Source organism: Pygoscelis adeliae, unplaced genomic scaffold, assembly GCF_000699105.1.
Source record: "Pygoscelis adeliae isolate BGI_AS28 unplaced genomic scaffold, ASM69910v1 Scaffold211, whole genome shotgun sequence".
NCBI classification, from domain to species: domain Eukaryota; kingdom Metazoa; phylum Chordata; class Aves; order Sphenisciformes; family Spheniscidae; genus Pygoscelis; species Pygoscelis adeliae.
The window spans coordinates 322946-344723 of NW_008824143.1; the positions used below are offsets into that span (position 1 = coordinate 322946).

General features: G+C 41.9%; 2 protein-coding genes across 2 annotated transcripts; one reads left to right on the plus strand and one right to left on the minus strand.

Moving 5' to 3' along the window:
- The first annotated feature begins 398 nt into the window (after positions 1–398).
- On the plus strand, positions 399–11372 carry LOC103925618 (zona pellucida sperm-binding protein 2-like). Its single transcript, XM_009334353.1, has 19 exons — positions 399–486; positions 1836–1963; positions 2660–2803; positions 3475–3558; positions 4119–4286; positions 4355–4451; positions 4548–4771; positions 5629–5782; positions 5858–6066; positions 6153–6270; positions 6423–6628; positions 7089–7206; positions 7895–8064; positions 8844–8917; positions 8995–9122; positions 9919–10108; positions 10531–10672; positions 10946–11042; positions 11353–11372. The coding sequence occupies exons 1-19, from the start codon at positions 399–401 to the stop codon at positions 11370–11372; spliced, it is 2559 nt and encodes an 852-aa protein (XP_009332628.1).
- Positions 11373–20201: 8829 nt separating this feature from the next.
- On the minus strand, positions 20202–20717 carry MSGN1 (mesogenin 1). The gene has a single exon (XM_009334355.1). The coding sequence runs from the start codon at positions 20715–20717 to the stop codon at positions 20202–20204; it is 516 nt and encodes a 171-aa protein (XP_009332630.1).
- Between the last annotated feature and the right edge of the window lie 1061 nt (positions 20718–21778).

Genomic DNA, 21778 nt, shown 5'->3' on the forward strand with positions numbered 1-21778 from the left:
GGTTTTCTAGGTTTCTTCTCATTTTCAGGAGGGTGGGAGGACTTTCTTAACTTTCTTCTTCTGTTTTATTCCATTTAAAGTGCTCAGACTAGGGCAGCCAATTCAGTACATTCTTGTCCCTGTTCCAAAATCCTATTTCCATGGCTGGCTGCTGCAAGTAGCATTGCCAGCTGACCAGACAGTTACTATTGGAACACTTATTTCAGAGCTGGCTTTTTTTCCTGGAAGTATTGCTGGTTTAAAAAAAAAAACCTCTAATGCCTCCTGGCCAGGTGTGCTAGAATATGGCTGTTGCAACACTGACTTTATAAAGCAGTCTGGGAAGCAACAAATTTCTGTTTGTATGTTACCTTTAATCCCCTACTTACTAGTCTTTCAATACGTTCAACACAGGACCCATGATTTCGGAGTGCTTGGGGAACCTTTTGCGTATAACACTGAGCGCAGAATACTTTGAGGACAAATACTTATCTTTTTCTGTTATTGGTAAGTTGATATAGAAGAACTTGGAGAGGAAATTAAACATGGTGAAATTTTTAAAATTTGCTGAGGTCCTCTTATACTAGAATTCCCTGGATTATATTAAGATCACAGAGCTTAGTAGACTGCACCTCATTGTAAGTAACAGCCAAATGCTACCTTTATTTCTGTATAATCTATCCCATAGCCTTGTTGAGTGATAACTTTAGCAATATCAAGTCTAATCATGGCTGTCTTTGGACTCAAATTAAAATGCACATGGTAGTTTCTAGGCATGTTAACACTGGTGGATTTCCCTCCTGGTAAAAATATTCCCCAGTAACAGCACATACTATTCTGAAAATTCACTAGCTGAAGCTGGCAATACATTACTGATTTTGCACTAGTGGATCTCCGCTTTCTTTGCTTACAGCTACGGGACCTGGTGGAGGCATATAAATTCATAATGAAATTAAGAAAAAATAGCTGGGCCTTTTGGCTACAGGCTTAGTAATCAACAAGTGGTGCATTTGAGTGAAAGCACCACAGAGTGCCCTGGAAGGGCGGAGTGAGATAACTTTTTGGGCTATAAACATCATCAGGTGTAAGACTATATGCATAAAATGTAAACTCAGCCTTGAACTAGTCTATGCTAGTTAGCTGTCTAGCTAGATATAGTCCATAACTTAACATCCATCTGTCTAGAATCTTAAACTTGTATAAAAACCCACTTAATGTATGTTCTTTGTTCAGGTGTCTTCATACATAAAGACACTGCAACTGGGATATGTACAGCTTGAAAGTATAAAGCAATTACTTTTGGAAGAGAGGTTTAAAAAAAAAAACCCACAAAGACAGTTTTGTAGCCTAGCAAAATCCAAGCTAAGCTTTAGTGTGCTTGTCATCCAGGTTAGACCCTTGAAGAGACTCTGTTGGCCAGGCAGGCATCAGAGAGAAACATGGGCCTGTGCTAGCCGCAGTTGAGACTCCTGATGTTGCTAGGTTGTCATAATCTGTCAATCCTGACAACTTGGACACTGATGACCTAACTGACTGTTCTGTGCTTACTGGGGTTTTTGCCTCTTTAGAATTTAATATCTTTACATATTGGAGATTTTTTTTCCATCTTCAGACCTTGAGCTGCTAGTGTTCTCTGTCCCAGTCTGTCTGTAATTCTACCTTTCTTACTTTCTATAGAGTTTGTTACAGCTCTTTTTCACCACTTTGCAATTCTCTTTTATGTCTGAGCCCAGGGCATGCAGCTGGGCTGTATTGGAGCAGGGTCAGCTGAACCCTGGGACAAGGGCAGGTTGCTGAGGGAGTTTGCAGAGCAGGAATTATACTCATTAATACCGCTTTTCACTAATTGCCCATAGATCAATCTGGCATAGCCTGGGAGCTAGATGAGGCCATGGCATCACAGTGTGGCTATACAGTAACTTACAGCAATTGGCGTAACATTGAGTTTCGTGCTTCTGCACTAAGCTGCCATTCTCGCTTAGAGGTAAGTCTATTATAGGCATTTTGACTACAGTGCTGTTTTATACAACCTTTATGCAAAAGATGACCAAATTATTGTTAGGTATTAATTGAGGTGTTGTGATCTCTTGAACATCTATTAGCAGAAAATGATTTAATTCTCCTCAACGTATCCAAAGGTCTGAGAATATTCTGTGGTTATATAGTCAATATTCATTGACATTTGAATGGCCTACAGATGAACGCATGAAGAAGCATATCACATATGCCCTTGAAGGGCAACTGTTTTCTCCTGGATAAGAATAGGGAATTCTCTCTGGCAGCTGTGTTGCGCTCTGCTCTAATATTTAGTGTCTGAGATATGTTAGGGTAAAAGCTCAAAAGCTTTGGCTGCTTGTGTTGCTTGGTCACTGCTACTATGTCATAAAACACAACAGCAGCTATATTTTAAGGAGAATTTTTTTTTTTGTCTGGCTCTGGGGCTATGTGAAAAGTTGAAATTGCTTCACAAAGTATTTATGTTGCTATGTAGCTATATACCTATAGGCATATAGCCTATGTAGTTAACTAAATAGAAAACAATAATGCTTCGGTATGGAGTTGCTCTTCTGTGCAGAGGCTGGTGGGTGGCTTTTGTAAGTTACTCTTAATTCACAAGGGTAGGTGGTGTCTAACTAGGAAAAATTGGTCTAACAAGCAAGCGTTCCCTCTGTCCATGCAGAAAGATGTGTTCACAGTAACTATACAACTCAAAGCATCACATACTCCTGACATGAAAAATACTGCAACTCATCTGAAAAGTGCAAGTTGCCGTTATGGCCCGTGGAGTCCGAGAGAGTTAGTATGTGAAAGTAACTACATGGAGGTATGTACTGGAAGTACAAATGGGAAGGTACTTAAGGTAAGAAGGTAAATACTCGAAGATGCTCTCTTTGGAAGCTTTTTAGATGCTAGGAACATGTATTGGAAACAGAATTTGAATGCCCCACTGCAAACAGCTCACTAGTGAATGCACAGCATGCATCTTGAGTTTAGTGATACATTTATATTAAGCTTCTGTAGCCTACCAGCCAGCATTAATAGCCAATAAAGTTGTGAAATAGTATTCAAAAGGTTGAGCTAATGGATTGAACTCACTGAATGTTGCCTCAACAAATCTTATTTGAGATGATAACAGATGTATACTTTCTGAAGGAAGTTTCCCTACTGAATTTGCTGCGGAGAAGGGGGCGGGGAGGGCAAAGGACTCCACTTTGAAGAGGATATGGGCTTTAACTGGAAGCAGAAAAGGGAAGATATGCTAAAAATAAAAAGAACCTGAAATCAAGTGGACTATAGATAATGCACCATGCATGATGGCATTTCATGCCTTTTTTTTTTTTTACTTGAAGGGGGTGGGAACCTCCCTTTAGCAAATGCTAGTCTCCCTTCTCAATCCTATACTGTTCTAAAAGTATTGAAAAAGACTTACAGGGTGTTGGAGACAAGTAAACAAGTGCCACCAGCAAACCCCTTACAGAGGCTTTTTCCCTTCAGGTTTCTGTCAGGAGGGAGGTTCCACAGACTGTAAAAGACTTCATTCAAGATGAACCTGAGGACTGGACTCTTGCCTTTCCAGAGGTAAAACTACAGGTTTTCTTCCTAGTAAAAGCTAGTGCTACTTCTGGCACAACATCCTTCTGTTCTATGTCTGCACAGTACAAAGTGTCCTTTCAAAAAGCATTTAAGTTGGAAGGGCAGAACTTCTGTACCAAGTGGTTTTAGCATAGAGGCTTTATAAGTTAGAAATACAGACAGCTGCAGGCCACGTCTCCAAGGAAGAAATGGAAACTGATTTCTCAAAAAGCCTAGAAATCAAGTCTTCCCCAGGCAAGAGACTGTGCAACAAAAACTGTCCCTAAGACCTCATGGCCCAGGAGTGAACTGCAGATAGGCCTTTTTGTTCTTGGACTGTATATTTGCAATGCAGCAGTGCAGTTAATCTCCATTGCTCTTAATGTGGAAAGTTTTCTGTTTGTGAGAGGCTGAGCAGGGGAAGGCTGGAGTGGTATCACACTAGCAGTATTTAGAATAAGGCAACAAAACTGCTGGGCAGTTCAATACAGTAAATCATTCAGTGTAGTAAATAAGAAGTTATTTTGAACAGAATGTTTAAACTACTGATGAATTTCTCTGGGTAGGCAAAAGCAGGAGAAGCCTCAGTATGGCAAATAGTGTTTCATCAGCCAGAAGAGAAAAAGGCTCTGCTTGTAAGCGATGCTTGGAGTGCAGGCTACGGACTCAACACCACAGACACCAGGGTTCTGCTGCGAATACCATACACTGCTGTGCAAATTCAGCTGGTTGAGGTTGGTATGCTCATTCTGTCCCAGCAAGCTGCCAGGATGTGTAGGTCTAACCAGATCTCTTCCTACAGGCTCAGGGAATTACCTTTTCTGCAGTGAGATCAAGTACATTTTACAAACAGCGATGGATGATCCTGATGGTGGATACTGCTGTGGCGTGTCCTGTAGGTGAGAAATACAGTACCTTACTCCAATGCTTAAATGTACAGGGACTGACTTACAACTAGAGTAATGAGCTGACAGCTTTCATATCTTGTCCCTAAGATGGTGTGGGCTACACTAACAAAACAATCATCTGGACTGTTCCAAAATATATTCAACCGCTTTCTGCTGGAGCAACTGGCTTTAAGGATGTGCTTGTTGAAGCTGGTGTGGATCTACACAAGCTCTCTGCCAAAGAAATGGCTTCCAGAAAATATGTGTTATCAAATGACTTAAATGCAATTACAATGAAGATACCAATAGGTGCAGAAGGTGGCTATTACAAGGTTAGTCATTTATGTTAGGTGGCAGGTAAAGTACTCTTTCTGTTCTTATTCTTTTTTTTCTGGGAAGGAATAATTCTTCATCCTGTTCCTTCCAAATAAAGATGGGGGTGAAGGGGAAGAGAAAATATATTAATCCCAAAAGTCCTGACTAAAGATAGCTCTTGTAAGCACCACTTTGTGAAGAACTTCTTTTCTTACAAGCACAGATGGACAGAATTCTATACAGAGCTATTGATTTGTCTCCTTCCTCAGGTTAATGCAGAGCTTTCACCTTTTAGTCCTGATGTCATACTCCTTGGAGACAGTCCTAACTCGACTGTAAAGCACGCACGGGTTCTGCCGTATTTTACGCGGACCACTTAAGGGAATGGGAACAACCCAGTTGCCCACCAGACCGTATGATATTGGGATGGGCTGAGACTATACGTCTAAATCTAGTTGCTTGGAGTGAACTGAATCCTGGGCAAACGTAACAACTGAACTTCAAAGGAAGTTGCAGGAGGAGCCCTTTCACTCGTGAAAGACCCCTGTTGCTTTGAAACTTGGGAGCAGGGGACAATTTTCAAAAGGAAGTCTCCTGAGTATTCTGAGATAATCTTAAACTATTAAGCAAAAATAGAGCCTGTAATAGTGATACAGCAAGTGCCAATAATAGCGATACAGCAAGTGCCACGTAAGAGTTCATGATTCCTCAAAGGTGGTGTTTTTTCAGACTTCTCTCCCAGTATAAAAGCAGGGCCACAGAGCTGAGAAGGACAATTGTTTGGAGCTGTAGCTCTAGCTGGACCTTGAGATGCTACAATGCAACTTTAATGTAAATAAATATTATACTAAAGGGTGTTGATTTGAAATTCTAGACTTCTGTGAGCAGTGGACAGCATGGAACAAAATACACCATCAACCTGTTCTTGGAACATCAGTGGGAAGATAACAAATGGGGACTAACCAAACATACTATCATTAAGGAAATAGAAACACCATTTGAACAAGTAGAACTTGCTATAACCAACAGTAAGTAGCCTAAAGTTGAATTTACTGAAGATTTTGGTACCAATAAGAGCTTAATATTACTGTGTTCCTTTTCAGACTCAAATCTGAGTGCGAGGCTAATGAATGTGACAGTGGGAAGGTTTCTCCCAGATGTGGAGCTTGTGAACTTAACCATTGATGGTGCAACTGTTGCTGTACCTGAAGCTGTTCAGCATGGGTATCTAACACATGAGATCAGATATGCTAATGGAAGCAAAGCCTATGTAATAAAAGTCCCATTTGATGCACCAAGCATTAAGAAAGAGGTCTGTATTAAGACACTGCAGCATACCATGGTATAGAAATGATGATATCACTTGGTGATTCTTATTTCTAAATATGATTTTCCTAGTACATGAGAGCAGACATGAGAGCACACACCCTGAATGTCACACTTGCATTCATAACCCATCCAACAAGTGAGACCTTCACTGTTCCAGTCATAACAGTGTCCGCTGTTAAAGATGCAGGTAAACTAGTGGAACTTGAGCAAAACTGTACTAACCTGGCTGTGAACTCAGCTGTTAACTGGGCTTACTTCGGCCAGGGACACTGTCAGTCCTAAACAGCCCTATTAAACTCTGACAGCTAACATGCTGGCTGACTCTTGACTGTATTACAGTACTGCCCAGCGCAAGAGGATTTTGTGATGGGAGGAACCTTCGTCTTGTTATCACTCGTGGGAATGTGGACCAAAACTGGCTACCCTTCATCTCAGATTGGCACTTGACTCCAGAGGCTGCACAGAAGTACAACTACAGCCTGAGGGACAATGGCACTCACTTGGCAATCTCTGTCCCTTTCCTTTCTTCCCATGTGAACTATGAGGTAAGGATGCCAGCATGTAGCAATTAATAAAAGACATGCTCTAGCTGTGAGATATGAACATGATAGACTGTCCTTGAAGGTCATAAAATAAACTTTGAAGCCCATCTCAAAGGAAAGGATTAATGGAGGACTATTTTCTGCCCTTGGAAGAACACTTTAATTTCCCTTGGTTAATATTGACAGTAGTCAAGAAAAAAAACAACATTCTGCAAGCACTTTAATGCTGAGCTATCTTTAATGGCAATTGTACATGCCATGGAGTTTGTATTGTGCTCTACTGCAAAATGACTGAAAAAGATTACTGTGTCAGCTTCTAGATTAAAAAAAATCTCCTGTGGATTTGACCTTGATCAAGCACCATTACCTTTGGCTTGTGATAACCTGCCCTCTTAGTTTTTGCATACTCTAGTTGAACAGTGTGTCTTTATTCTCTTGTTTAACCTGTGATTGTCATCTCTAGGATTTTCATACCTCTGGAATAAAGGCTTCACTCCACTTAACCTTGAAGGATGGCATCACCTTGGCTAATAGGAGGGACTTCTCAATTTCCTGCAGATTTTCACCTTCAGAGCTAATACGTAATAACATGTTGGGGATTAGCTATTAATGCTCTTTGAGTTGCATAACTAAGTCACACAAGCCCATGCTTGTTTCTAGAGTTTACACTTGTGTGATACCCTATCTGCCTGTCAGATTTCCTACAAAGTAATATACTACAAGGCAAGTCAAATTACAGATTGGAGTTACTATCCTGTCTAGTACAGGAGAGGGGGAAGGAGGTGGGAAAAATCTACTTCCCCTCACACCTCCAAAAGCGTGAAGCTCTTAAAGGGGTTTTGGGGTTGGTTTGGGGTTTTGTTTTGGGTGGGTTGTTTTTTTGTTTGGGTGGTTGTTTTTTGGGGGGCAGGGTGGGGTTAGGGGTAGGGAGGGTCATCTTATAAATTAGTCATTCCAAAGCTACTCATCTGGATTGAATGTATTGAATATCTTGTCTAAAAAATATCCCTTTGGGAGGGGTGAGACCACCTGGGAGGAAAAAGGTGAGTGATATCACAGACTTCACCCATGTAGTGCACATTCTACTGGCAGTTAGCTTGAAGAAAATCAAGTGTTAGTACTGAAGAGAGTCTTGCTCAAAACTTAATCCTCATGAGCTGCCAAAACCGATTGCTGGCGAATCCATGCAGAACCTCTTTGTTGTGCTAGGCTACAGAATAAGGGAGCTTGGGTCCTGATTTGTATGGAAAACTGTATTTTCTCTTTCAGAGTGCCTGCCCAATGGCACTGTGGTTATTACTACAGTGAAATTAGTAGGAATTGCAGACCTGGACACCAGCCTGCTTGTGTTGAGGGACAGACAGTGCAAACCCAGTCTAGTGACAGAGAAGACTGCAACCTTCAAGTTCAATGTGAACACTTGTGGAACAAGTAGAAAGGTAAGGGCTTAATCGTGAAGTTTACTCTGCATTGGGGTAGGGTTATTACTAGAATTGGCAGAGGTTCAGAGTTGAGCAGAAGCTGCAAGAAGGTCACAGCTGACTCTTTGCTAAGTAGTACATCTATACTCCTTTTCTGAGGATACTAAATTCAGTCTGGCAGAAGTTCTTTTTTCATAAAAACAGTTTTCAAGGCCAGAGGTGTTTTCTGAAACTAGCCTTCAGTTTGACACCTCTGAATTGTTTAGTAATGGACTTGAATGTGAGTTTACACTGTTGATGTTGATATACGTTGCAAAAGATGGTTAGGTGTTGCTAATGGCTACCTGGCCCAAGACTAGAATTGGTCCTGTTCCTGCCACCTGCTTACTACATAAGTAGAAAACAGACAAAATAATAAAGGATCAGATCATGCTCGAATTCAGGTCACCATAGAAGCAGCTTAACACTTGCAGAAGTACATCTTATGCTAGACACTGATTCTGTCAACAGAAACAACTGATCTCTTAGGCCCAGTGCACTCCTTTCTGGGGTGTTAGGTCATGTTCAAGGTATTGTTAGCTAATAATATGTTCCTTCTTGACTATGGCATAGCTGTCAGCTGTAGTCAGCTTTAGTTCAGTAGGCATGGGGCTGTTGGCCAGTAATTTCTGGCCATTCCTAAGCACGCTGTGCTCAGGGCAATCTGCCAGTCAAGTGAAGAAATGTGGGTGGATATTGTGTCAAAACCAAAGTAAACTAATGTAACTGTCCTGTCTGTAATGATGTGTATCTTTCAGTTCAATAGCACAACTATGATATATGAAAACGATGTACTCTATTTCAGACCTGGCAATGATACACCAGTATACCAGTAAGTGTCATCCCCTGGAATAAGGTTGTCCAAGGTATTTTGGTTTCTAAAATCTAATGTTAAACCTCTTCCCTCAGACTGAAATTTGTATGCTCGTATGCAATCAAGCAGACTGTTGATGTCCGATATGAATCTAAGAAGAACCCACCACCCAGTATTAAGCCAGGGTTTGGCTCTCTTGCTCTTTCATTGAAGCTTTTCAAAGGTAACATTATGATTAGACTTCACAAGATGGTTGAGGTGGGAAGGGACCTCTGAAGGTCATCTGTCCAACCCCCCTGCTCAAGCAGAGCCACCTAGAGCAAGTTACCCAGGACCATGGCCAGATGACTTTTAAATATCTCCAAGGATCAAGTCAAAACCTCTTTAAGGCCTCTAACAGAGGTTTTCCACTCCAGAATGCAATACAAATGGTCAAGTACCTATAGTGGATCAGACAGACACTTGTGTCATCACTGACACAAGTGTTGTTCTCCTGCTTGGTCTCAGCATGCTAAAAGTTTTGTGTAATGGGTGTGATACCAGTTTCTCTCCCCTTTCAACTCCCTAAGTGTTGCTAAGTAGAGTTAGCACTGACCGAAATAATCGTAACCTGTGTCAGAGAAGGAAGCTACATGTACTACTGCTGTAAAATGATAACTACACTGGCAGAATGGGCTAACTGAAGCCTGAACCAAACCCTCACACTGACTGGAGCGGCCCTGATGCATTTTTATCTTTTTTTAGTAACTTTCTAAAGACAGTTTTGAATGAGCATCTTACTCCAATGGGGTTTTGCAGAAGGAAGAATGACTCTTCTGGATCCTCAGAGCCAAGGAATACAGTTCAGATCTTTACTTCCATTACCAGTTCTCATTTTTCTACTATCCTATCCCCATTTGCTGACACCCATATGCTCTCCCAGATTTTATCATTACTGTGCCAGAGTAAATGGTGGTGGAAAGAAGAGTGAAGCAGAGAGTTAATGAATACTTACCCTGCTCATCAATGCTCTCTTCTAGAGAAATCCTATTCAGACCCCTATCAGGAATCAGAATATCCTGTGGTAAAATACCTGAGGGAGTCACTGTATTTTGAAGTTGAACTGCTCCAGCCCGAAGATGCAAGACTGGAACTAAACCTGGATGACTGTTGGGCTACAAACTCCCGAAGTCAGGACAGCCTTCCACAGTGGCCCATCCTTATAAATGGGTAAGGAGGGCTTCCCTCCTGTATTTGGTAACTGTTCAGCACAAGGCCCCTTACCTTAGGTGGGAGGAAAGGGGAAGAGGACAGAAATCAGCTTGGATGCATCATTTAGTCCTGACTGTGCAATTGCTGCTAGGCTGTGGAGAGCGTGTTGGTGTCAAGCACAGTGACTATGCCTTCTGGCGGCAGCAGGTCATGGGGGTGGCCAGAAGTGCTTCCAGCTGGAAAGAAAGAACAAGAAGCAACCCTGACTGTGGCCAAAGGCAGGAACCATGAATGGGGGAGGCTCTATCCATGCCCCTATGGCCAGAGGAAAACAGAGAGAGGGAAGTTCCTCTGTAGTCTATCTCCTTGACTTGTTTAAAGATCCAGTTGAAGTGATGAAGGTTTAAATTAAACATGTTGTCTTTCAATTTCCCAAAAAGGTGTGAAAACAGCGAAGACTCCTACAGAACAGTCTTCCATGAAGTTAACTATAGTATCAGAGTAAAATTTCCTCAGCACCTAAAGAGATTTGAAGTGAGGATGTTCACCTTTGTACAAGGCACAACTCTGTTACAAGAGCAGGTGAGATGTCTCTGTGCTCTGTCATGTGCTGTAGGCAGTCCCGATATGTGAGCCTGGAGCGGTGCATGCAGCAAATGCTATGTAATATCTCAGCTGGCCAGGTGCTGCCTGGAGCTATTAGCCACCTCCTTGAAGGCATAACGCTATAAGAATAATAAATAAAGACTAGCCACTTAGCAGTGTTCAGTTCATCTCCTTTGGGGTCAGTACACATATCAGATGTTTGCCAAATAAGACTGCCCTACACATAATTTAAATATTCTTGTCTTGTAGCTGTATTTCCACTGCAGTGTGGTGATCTGCAGCACTATGCAACAGCCTTCAGGCTTTCTTTGTCCAAGGAGATGCAATCCTGGGAAACACAGACTTGGTAAGTAAACAGCCACTCAAGTCACTACTGAATCTTTGCTCAGCAATACAGCACATGCTCTCAGGAGCTGTGTCAGATGACAGACCCCTAGCCCTAGCATGTGTTGTACAGAAAATTAAAAGCTGAAATGTCTCACTAGACCGCAGTGCAGAACCACATCCACATGGGCAAGCGTCATCTGGAGCAGTGCTTGTTAGGAAGGAAAACAACTAGCACAGGTTGGTGTCAATCTTAAATTACACTACTGAAATACCAAGCATACTGCTGTTGTAACGTAACAGACTTCTGTGCGTGTCTCTTCTCCCTGTAGGTGAATACACTGATTTTTGACAGAGACTAAACAAGAACTATTTAGTTTTATGAAGTTGCAGTTAGATGGCCTAAGCAAGCACAGCCTGCCCAGACTTACAAGCAAAGACATCTCGAAAGTATCTACTGGGAAAATATATTGAAGGTGTCTACTGAGAAAAGGGTCAGCTAACCAGTATGAATGTATCTTTGTCTTTAACTTAAATTAGCGTGTTTCTCTCTTGTGTTCCTCTACAGTGCTGAACTCTTAGTCTTTTGTGTGACTGGCACCTGACCTAGTCTGCTCACTAACATGCCCAAAACTTGTGTCTAGTCACTTTGCAGTTGGAAGCATCTGGTTTGGGGTAGGGGGAGGAAGGTGGCAACAGGTGTGAAGTCAATTGTAAATCACTGAGCTTTTTTAAAGTTTCAGTATGAACAAAGGATTGCAGGGAGCTTAATGTCAGTAAGAGAAATTGTTTTTTGAAGCAAGATGGGGAGGAACATACTTGATCCTGTAGTGGCTATTGACAGAAAAGCTGTAAACTGTGGCTCTTGCAGGAGTGTTGTGGCTCTGCAATGTCAAGTTGCCTTTCCTAGTTGGGGGAAAATCACTCACAGGTAGCATAAGTGACTGCTTAGCTGAGTAAGCTGTCAGCCTGCAGGGAAAAAAGCTTGTAGTTAAGACCTGAAGTAGTAATAATGCTAATACATGGACTCTATCTACAAAGTGTTAAGGATTCTTCCTTATTAGAGAACATCATGCTTAGGAGCTCCTGTCAGATTATCCTGTCTCTTTTTTTTTAATGGGAGGAAAATTTCTTGGTTTCTTCTTTGCATCTGAACAGTGATGTGAAAACAGTTCAGATTCAATATTGTATTTTCCTGTTCTAAGGAAAGCTATTGCTTAGCATGGAACATTATCCCTTAGGGCTAAAGATACAATAATGAGTGTCTGCTTTTTAACTTTATATTAAACAGAATTATACTACAGGGAATTTCTGTTGAAGGCTAACTTGAGCAAGAAACTATTTTGTGAATCTATTTGTACTTTGTGAAAAAGCATGGTGTCTAAAAGATTGTAGCTCTGTTGCTACAATACCTGTACAGTGATCCCACTAAACAGTTTGTGCTATAATTACAAGGTCATGTTTGTAAGTCTTGTCTGTCTTCCAGTTGCCTGCTAAGTAAATCTGTAGTAGATGTCTCTTACTGTCATTTCTGGAAAAATCTGTGTGGGCTTCATGATGAGGGACATATCAAGTCCCTAGCTATGCATCAAGTCTGTTTTCCAATGGAGGAGGCTACCATGCTAAAGGAGTCTTATTTTGTTACTCCTGTGGTAGGTGAAGACTAAAGCCATAGAGCTGCAATATTAAGGAATGAGATGTAAATATGTCAGCATGGGAATAAAAGGAAAATGCAGAATATATAAGCCTGACAGCAGACTTGACAGGTCAGTGACTTCATGCTTAGTGTTCTCTCCTACATCAACCCAGTGGGTTAAGTACTACCTATTCCTCAGTCTGTGGGCACAATCTATTGAGAAATCAAAGGACACACCTATAATATGCTGCCAGGGTTTTGCACCTAACAGAACACAAGTGTGGACACTAAGTGGTATGGTGACTTGCATTCATGCTGACTGTCTCCCAAGAAATGACTGTTATGCAATGTTTTCTCCAGATAGGTGAGTGGCAATATTCATCTGCCATGACAATGCTCTATCAGCACAGCATGGGCTGCCTTGGGTAGCCTGAGCCACCTTCTCCTCTCTTACAGCTGTGCAGGGGGGGAAATGTAGCAAATAGGGACTGCTGTGAGAACCAAGCATGAGGTTGGGCAGCCTATTTCAGTACTGTTAAGTCAGCCTCAGTTGTTGCTTCCTGGGATTCTGATTGCTTTCTTCAAGCCAAGACTTGAGGATAACATTGCTTAGTAATAGGAATCTGGTATTTACAATCTCATCGAAGGTACCTTCATTTCTTTTCATAAGATTAGTCAATATCTTGAGATTCTTCATCTGTTGACAGGGATTTAAGAGTTGTTGAAAAGCAAGGTGATGCCCAGGTAAACTGTGGCTCTACTCTTCAGCTCTTCTCATTTTGCAAAATGGCACTAAGCAGAGCTTTTAGAAGTGTTAATAGATAAGGTGGTGCTCTACCTTTTTGATATGTTGGAAAATTCAAGGAGATTCCCCTCCATGGTTGGACTAGGATTTATATAAACCTTCTTGTCAGATTTTTCCAACAGCATGCAAGACACACAAAATCCATTTGAATATCAGTAAAATCTTTTAAAGACATAACAGTAATACTCTCTCCACCTCAGAGGTGTCTGTTTATACTAAAATTCAGGAACTTCCTTCCTGGTTTTATATATATATATATTTAAAAAAAGAAATCCTCTTCAAGTGTTGAATCAACACCTCTTCAGCTTTTAAGTGGATATTTTATGACCACATGCTTTTCGCCCTGGTATTTGGGATGTTATTTTTATATCCCTGTTAACACAAGTTGAAAGGAGATCAATCTTCTTTTGTTTATGCTTAATGTCTTCTGCAATTTCAACAGGTGAATGATAAAAGTCTAAGGGGAAAAGAGAAGTCTGGTGTGATTGTTTTTGTAGGAAAATAGGAACAATAATAGTGTACTGCAGACAGTTATTTCCACTTCAAATAAATGGTGGTGAGTCAGTGCTACAAGTATATCTGGTCACTGATAGAAATACTGAGCTCTCATTTTTACTATAGTCTATATTCAATGGCATGGCTAGTATTTCAAAACTATGTACTGCTTTGGTGACTTAAAGCAGCAACAACTTACTATTAATACTGAAAAATTAAGAAAATTGACATTTACATTTTTCTAGCCCAATCTTCTCTTTTGGTATATTGCTTTGCTTCTCTGTTTTCAATCTCAATGTCTTCAGTAAAAGAGTAAATGGTATGCACCTATATACAGAGAAAACTGACAAACTGTCAATGTCAGAAAACTATTCTGACAATGATCTAATGATTTGGGAAGCTTTGGTTCAAGTTTTGGCTTCTGCCACAACTCTGAGTCTTCAGCTAGTCACTCCCGTATAAATGCTCTTTCCTTTTGTGTGTGTATGTGAGTCCAGAAACACCTAAACACGGTGCTAGTTGGTCTCCCAAACCCCAGACAGGCATGTGCTTTGAAAGAAATGCTTTAAAGCAGAAGTAAGCTGAATTGGTCTCCTTACAGTGCTTGGCATACTGATAAAAGAGCAAGCCTAGGCTCATGGTGCTGTGTAAAGAAGCAAAAAGTCAGGGGCTTGATCAGGGAGGGGGGTTCAGATGGACCCAAATTCTATAGCTCATTAAAAACAAACTGCTTTATTGGGAGCTGGGACTTCTCTCTACAACTGAGTTTCCCATCTGTTAAATGCAGTAATAGCGTTGGTGGTTGTATGGCAAATAAGTTGGGGAATAAAAGTTAAGTCAGTCAGATACTGGCTCCTTAGAAGCTGGGGTGTATGTGGATTGTTTGTGGTGGGTTTGTTTGTTTTTTAACTACAGCCATGCAGAACTGGAGGGATGGCCCCTGGCATCCCTAGGCAGAGGGGCTGCGGCAGCTGCCAGATAAGCAGCTCCCCCAAGGAACTGGCTGAAGCCCTTTAGCAGGAGGCTTTCTCCACACACACACCCCCAGCACACCTATGTGCAGCCCAAATGTGTAACCATAAAACGTCTTGGCACCTATGTGGTGCTCCTCAGAGTAGAATTTCAAAGCGCTGTGTGTGTGGGCGGGTGGCCCCAGGCTCCCCTCTGCTTTGGGAGTGGCGGGGCTGAGCTCTGCTGCTCACAGAGGCAGGGCTTGCCTGGGGATCCACATGTGATCCTTTAACCACTGGGGAATATTGTCTCTGAGGTACTTGCTTTTCCCACCAAGAGGGAACTTGAATTCCTTGCCATCTTCAGGGTGTTTCTCTAGGTATTACTGCTGCTGTCAGGCAACACATTACTGCACCCTTTTTATAGGGTGGGCAGAGAAGTTGTCAGTCTCCTGAATTCAGGTGGAAAGCCTACCCTGGAGAGTGGAGCTGTATGAGTCTCCTGAATCCTGGGCTAATACCCTACCTACTAGGCTTCCTCCTTTCCATCGGTGTGCCTTCTGCTAAATAAAGCAGCATCATATACTTTCAGCTGCACCAGAACAGCCTCTGGTCTCTGGGGTATGAGAAGAAACCCAGAGCCTATCCTCATACCGTTGACAGCAGCAACAACTCTCTCCAGCAGCACCAACTGCCTGGCTGATGGCACCAAAGGAGTTAACTTGTATAAAATACATTATATGTAACTGCCTGCTCTGCCCTGCCTTATTCTTCCCTAATAAAAAGGTTAGGATGGCTGTGGGGCAAAAGTGCCTCTTTTCTCTGACTTCTGAAACTTTAAGCACTTTGTCTCTGTGATCACAGCTGGTTCCCCCCCCTCAGCAATTCACCCAGAGCAGAGGCAAGGGAACTCCAAACATGAAGAGCTGTTCAGGAAAGCAGCTGGTGGGGTCCAGCCATCTCACCTATGACTTGGTGCCCCTTGTTCATCTTTTCTCTTGCCTTCAGCCTGCTTCACTGCACTGCTCTCCAGTGTCTTTGGGCAGGGAGAGAATATGCACAGTCTGGGCTGCTTCTCTCTGGCTGAATGCAAAATATGATTTTTTTTTGGGGGGGGGGAGTGTTTGGGTTTTTTAATGTCTGGGATCACTTGTTTAAAAGGCAAAATATCTACCTGTAGTGTGCAGCAACTGACTCTGGGAGCAGCAGAATGGTGTAATATTCTCATCAGTAAACTGAGAGTGAAGGACCAGTAGTTCAACCAAATTGCCAGGTTTCTGTATCTCAAGGCTTTTCCTTAGATTCTAAAATCTGTTTCAGTTAATTTCTGTATAAGATCTTGTAAAGTTCCTCATCCCTTTTCTCTTTAGTATTTGAGCACTTATCTGCTGCCCTTTCAGCTTTATGACTAGTATCACTCACGAAGTATGATTTCATGTACTAACTTCTTGTATGAGAAAACTGTGAATGCAGTAGAAAACTATGTTTTGTTGTTGTTGGTTTCTTCTTTAGTACCCATGTTCTGTTCTCCATGTTAGTAAGGAATTTCAATGACATGCTAACCTGGAAAAGGGAGAGCTCTTGGGGCCGGAAGAATTAATTTCATTGTCTGGGACTAACCCCATTCACTCTCCTATGTCTCTTTCTCTTTAGCGTGGTAAACAACTCTGTCCCTTAGGCAGAATGTAATTTAATTTCTCAGCCATGGACTTCCAGTGATTGTTGTGCTGATACTTTAGCTTTATTTCCATGTAGATTTTTAATGTATTTTGTTGAGAGAAGATGCTTGTATGTGAAAGATGTCCTCTACTTCTGTAACTTGTGCAACTTTTTCAGACTGAGGTTCCACTTTTTTGCCTCTGTTCTATGGATTATTATGGTGTTGCTGTTGGAATTCAATATAACTGTATGGACTTTATGTACAGTCCTGGAGGCTAGATCTCCTACCCTTAAGTGGGGAACTTAACTTGGTCTCTTCCACATGAATTAAATATCCTAATTTCCTGGGGGTAAAAGAAAGAGAAAAGAGGAGGAATGTTGACTGTATTCCATTTTATTGAAAAATAAATAAAATCCAACATTTAGTAGTAGCAGGACTGGTACCATCATGAATATAATAACTCAGACTATCTCCTCTGGATCAGTGAAATGTCTATGCCAAGGGGAAGAATTACACAAGGAGGGGTTTATAGAGATGCTGTATGTCAGGCAGAGCAAGAATTCATTTCTTTCTGGGAGGAGAGAAACAAACCTGGCAGATCCTAGGAGTTCCCAGTCACAGGCAGATACTGAACCTACCTATGCCTCCTACTCATACACCTCAGTCACTTTTTTTTCCTCCCCTCACATGTAGGTGCAAAGAGAGATCCCCTGAAATCAAACAAATTAAACAGTGCAAGAGTACAGCCTATTCTAGTAAACCCCTTGGACATGGGCTTTGGTCCTATTGCGGCACAGGGAGTGATTTAGCACGGACCAAGGCCTGTTCCTTAAGGTCAGCTTAGATGCAGCTATCTTGTGCTGGAGCTCAAGTATTTAAAAGTATGGCAGCAGCCACCGGACTTTTGGGGATAGAGAGTGGGCACAGGCAAGGTCTAGTTCACTGCCACAGAAGCAGGAAAGTGTCCTGAAACTCAAAGCCTTGCCTTTGTCATTACTTAGAGCGGTTGCTCTGCCTTGGACTTGCAGGGAGACAGAGGAACTCTACAGGCACCTAACAAGCTATAGCCGAGCACATTCAGGGCCTTCACCTGCCTCTTTCTCTGGGGTGGTGGTAAATGTTGACCCTGAGCCACTTCTCAAATCTGCAGGGTACTTCCTACTGAGAGACTCTTTCTGCATTCTGCATACAGCATCACTTAGCTTTGCCTATGAGCAGCAACCTTCTGAAACAATTAGTTATCAGTGTCTTCATTTGTACATGGGTAAACTGAGGCTGTAATGCTGGATCACCAGCCAAGATCACAGATAAACTAGCAATAAAAGTGGATCCTTCCAACTCCTTGTTCCTCTGCTTTAACCATGATCCTATATGCTTCCTTAGCTAAAGAGCTGAAAAGCATAGTCATTACCTGTAGTTTCAGGTATGGAAGATTTAAGGAACAAGCTTAAAAGTCTTCCCAATCTACCAAACCAGTATGCTTGTGAATGATGATGGTCTTTAATCTACATCAAAAAATGACAGGACTATCTTCCCTTGCATCTGCTAGTGGTTTGCCAGCACTAGTGAGCAGGTACCCCTTTACAGCGACAATGAGAGTCTTTGAGAAAAGACTCAGGATGACGCTTAGTTGTGGTTCTGTGCAAGATCCCATGCGCAACATACAGTTTCTCTCCCTTGAACATCATGAGGATGAAATCCAAAACCTAATCCAGACAGACCTTGTCTATGAGGCTCTTTAACTGCTCAAATCTGGCCCAGTTGCACAGGCTTACACTGAGGAATGCTAAGCTGACAATAGTGCCGCCATCTCATACGTGCATAAAATTTTCTCTAGTTTGACAATTTTATAGGGCTTTAAAAAATTATTCTATTTATATTCTTGCTGAAACCCTAAAGCTTGCAAGAAATCTAACATGGGTTAAAACAAAACAGAAGCATATGGGATATGCTTAAATGTGGTTACATCTTGGGTGACGGTGTTACCTGCATAAATTTGAATGTAGCTGCTTTTTTGAGACACTGATGGATTTCACGCTGATTGCTCCAATATGCACATACCATGTGAGAAGAGCACTGAGTCAGCTTAGGCTGAGCCTTGGGAAAAAAAAATGTAGAAGGATACTTGTATTTCCTTCTAAACAAACAAACAGAGGGAAAGGGGGGGGGGGGGGGGGGGGGGGGAAAGAAGAGAAGGATGCAATAAAGTTTTAGCTTTGCAGTGCTCTGCTACAGGATGTATCCACAAACCTAAACCATCTGCCCCACACAGATATGCTGATCTATCCATCCTGGTGAGACAAGCTTGTTACCTCCTGGCTGCTGCTCTCTCCATGCCTTACATCTCCCCATGGAGAAAAGGTTAATCTCATTTGATTAGCTCCACACAACTCAGCCCTGGGTTTTGCTCCTCTCTGTGTGCTGCTGGCCTCAGCACAGCCAAGCCTTACGAATCACTCTGCAATGAGATTTACAAAGTAACTCTTTTTTTTTTGGTGGTGTGGTGAGACCTGTGTGATACCTGTCAAATGAAAGACAAAGTAATTAAGGATTAAGACTATGTCCTCATTTGGTTTTTGGAGGGTTTCATGCATGTGTTTTACAGGAGTGTTACTGGCTGTAGGAAACAGCTGATCTGACAGCTTTTAATGAGGAGACATTATGGTTACTAGAGCCCTCCTAGGTTTCGGTACACCTTGAGGATAAAACTTTGTATCTTTCTGATACCTGAATCAAGTTATTTCATGTCAGAGAGAAGGAAGAGAAGGAAGATAATTCAGCCTAATCTTATTTGTTCTAGCAATTTGATGTAAAAATGTCTTCCATAATTCATCAGGCATTGAAGCAAGGGGTTTTTATACATTAAATACAGAAATACATGTTTCTGTATATATTAATAAAGAAGATAGGATTTAACAGCAATTTATCTACACAAAATGTTAGTTTGCTTATATTTCATTTCCAATATTTAGCAGTCATTGTTAGATTTTACTTATCTATCAGTCAGATATATAATACAAGATACAGACTATGACACTGATATTTATTTGTTTATGAGCAAAGATGTTCTCACTATTACTTAGTTTTGTGATTTTTAGGTACAGTGGAAACGTGGATAAATAGACAATACTTGAACTAACTATACATCCTAATATTTAAAGTGCCTACAAATCAATACACTTAGTATTCCTATAGTGTTGTTGTAATTTACTTTTTTAAAATTCAGTTTAAAATTAAAAAACCTATGGATTTACTATTGTCCTTATTAAACAGAAGATCAGTCAGAACAGTGATACGTAAATCCTAGGAAGATCAGTTGGCTTTTTTTTTTTTAACTTTTGTATCAGACTAAGATTAATATTTCTCAGAAGCTTATTATTAAAAAAAAAAACATTAAAAAAAACCCAGAAAGCAAGACTTCTGTCTCAGCAACCTGCAGCTCAGGTTTTTAGGCAATCCTACATCACCTTCCAGCATCGCATCCTACGTACAACAGCAGCCCTCACTCTCCCTCCCTCTTGCTGCGTCCTCTTCTCGCACCCCGCGCCATCGTACTCTGGTGAGGAAGAGATTTTGCTGGGTTTTTTTGTTTGTAAAGACCCTGAGCATGCCGGGGCAGGTGCTCCAGGTGAGGTCTACACCCGCTTGACGCTGTTGAGGAGCTCCGTCAGTTCGCTGATGTACTTGATGGTATACTTCAGGGTTTGTATTTTGGTGAGGGGCTGTCCCCTCTGGCTGTAGACGGGGGGCAGGTAGTTGCGCAGCGTATGGAGTGCGTCGGCCAGGGTCCTCATCCGCAGCTTCTCCCTCTCGCTGGCCTTCCTCCTGCGCTGGGCGGACATCCGCACCTTGGTGCCCTTGGGCAGCCGAGCCTGCCCGGGGCTGGGCAGGTAGGCGGGGGGGAAGTCCACCAGGCTGTAGCCCACCAGGCTGCCGCCACCGCTGCCGTAGGGGGTCTCCGCCGCCACCGGACAAGGGGATGAGGAGTAGGATTCGAAGGAGGGCGTCGGGGATAAGCTGTGCGGAGACGAGACAGGGTGCAGCTCGAAAGCCCCAGCGGTGCTTTTCCAGTCCCAGGATGATAAGCAGACGGAGTGCTCCGAACCCAAAGCGTCTTCCATGTTTATTAACGTCTCGTGCAATTTGTCCATGCTGGAGGAGCACTTGGGAGAAGCAATGCCCTCTGCCCGCCAGCAAAGGCTGGAGCCGCCGGCTGCCGAGACCTTTTTATGATGGAGGGAGGAAAGTGACAGAGTGGGAACGCGGGTTTGGCGAGAGGAGTTCAAAGGAGCGCCACAAGTGCTAAGATGGAAAATGAACTCCTGATGTGCTAGTTTCTTCTCACTGATAATTATCAACCTTCAGCTAAAAAGCCTTTAAGCTAACAAGCAGCAGCAAGAAAGGAGGAAAAAAAGATTATCTTCTTGCAACTAAACCAATTAAGGCTGCGCATCTATGTGTAACGTTGCACTGGGGGGATAAGTGGTGAGAGAGGAAAAAGAAAATTAACAATTTTACAAAACAATTTACAAGCATAGAATTTAAAGATAATGACCACTAACACAAAGCCTGAATTTAAGCCACCGAGCCCTGATTTCTGTGTAACTGTTTGAAGGTGATGGCACTGCAGCAGTGATGATTTGATCCATGCTGGCTGCTGCTGAAGTAGTCTCTCATCATCTGCATCTTAATCGCGAAAGTCAAAGATGGTTTGTTTGGATTTGTGTGTGCTATGGCTCTGAGGATTTCTCTTCTCATGAGATTGCAACTTCTCTCTGGATCACTTTGGTTTTCAACAGGAGAAAGGAGGAAAGAACATCAATGCATTCCCTACAGTCTGTAGATTCATTTGCTATTTTAAATCATGACAGGGAAATCAAAAAAGGAAATCTGTAATTGTAAACGCAGTCAAAGTTCCATTTAAAAAAAGAAATAGGAAAAAGTAATTTAAAAAAAATAAAATAAACTTTGGGCCCAGACAAATGTTTTACATAGAAATTTAATTCAAAGAAATATACAGATTAGACGTGTAAAAGAAGACTAGAAGCTACTTCTGTAAAATTTTCTACCTCTAGGAATCCGTTCTTCTGCCAAAAAACCCCTTTTCCAGCCCTGACTCAACGCAACAGTGAAGTTATATGTTAGGCAGTTCAAGTGAAAATGTATATCCTATAAATTAATAGCATTAATAATGAGCACTTTTCATCTCTAG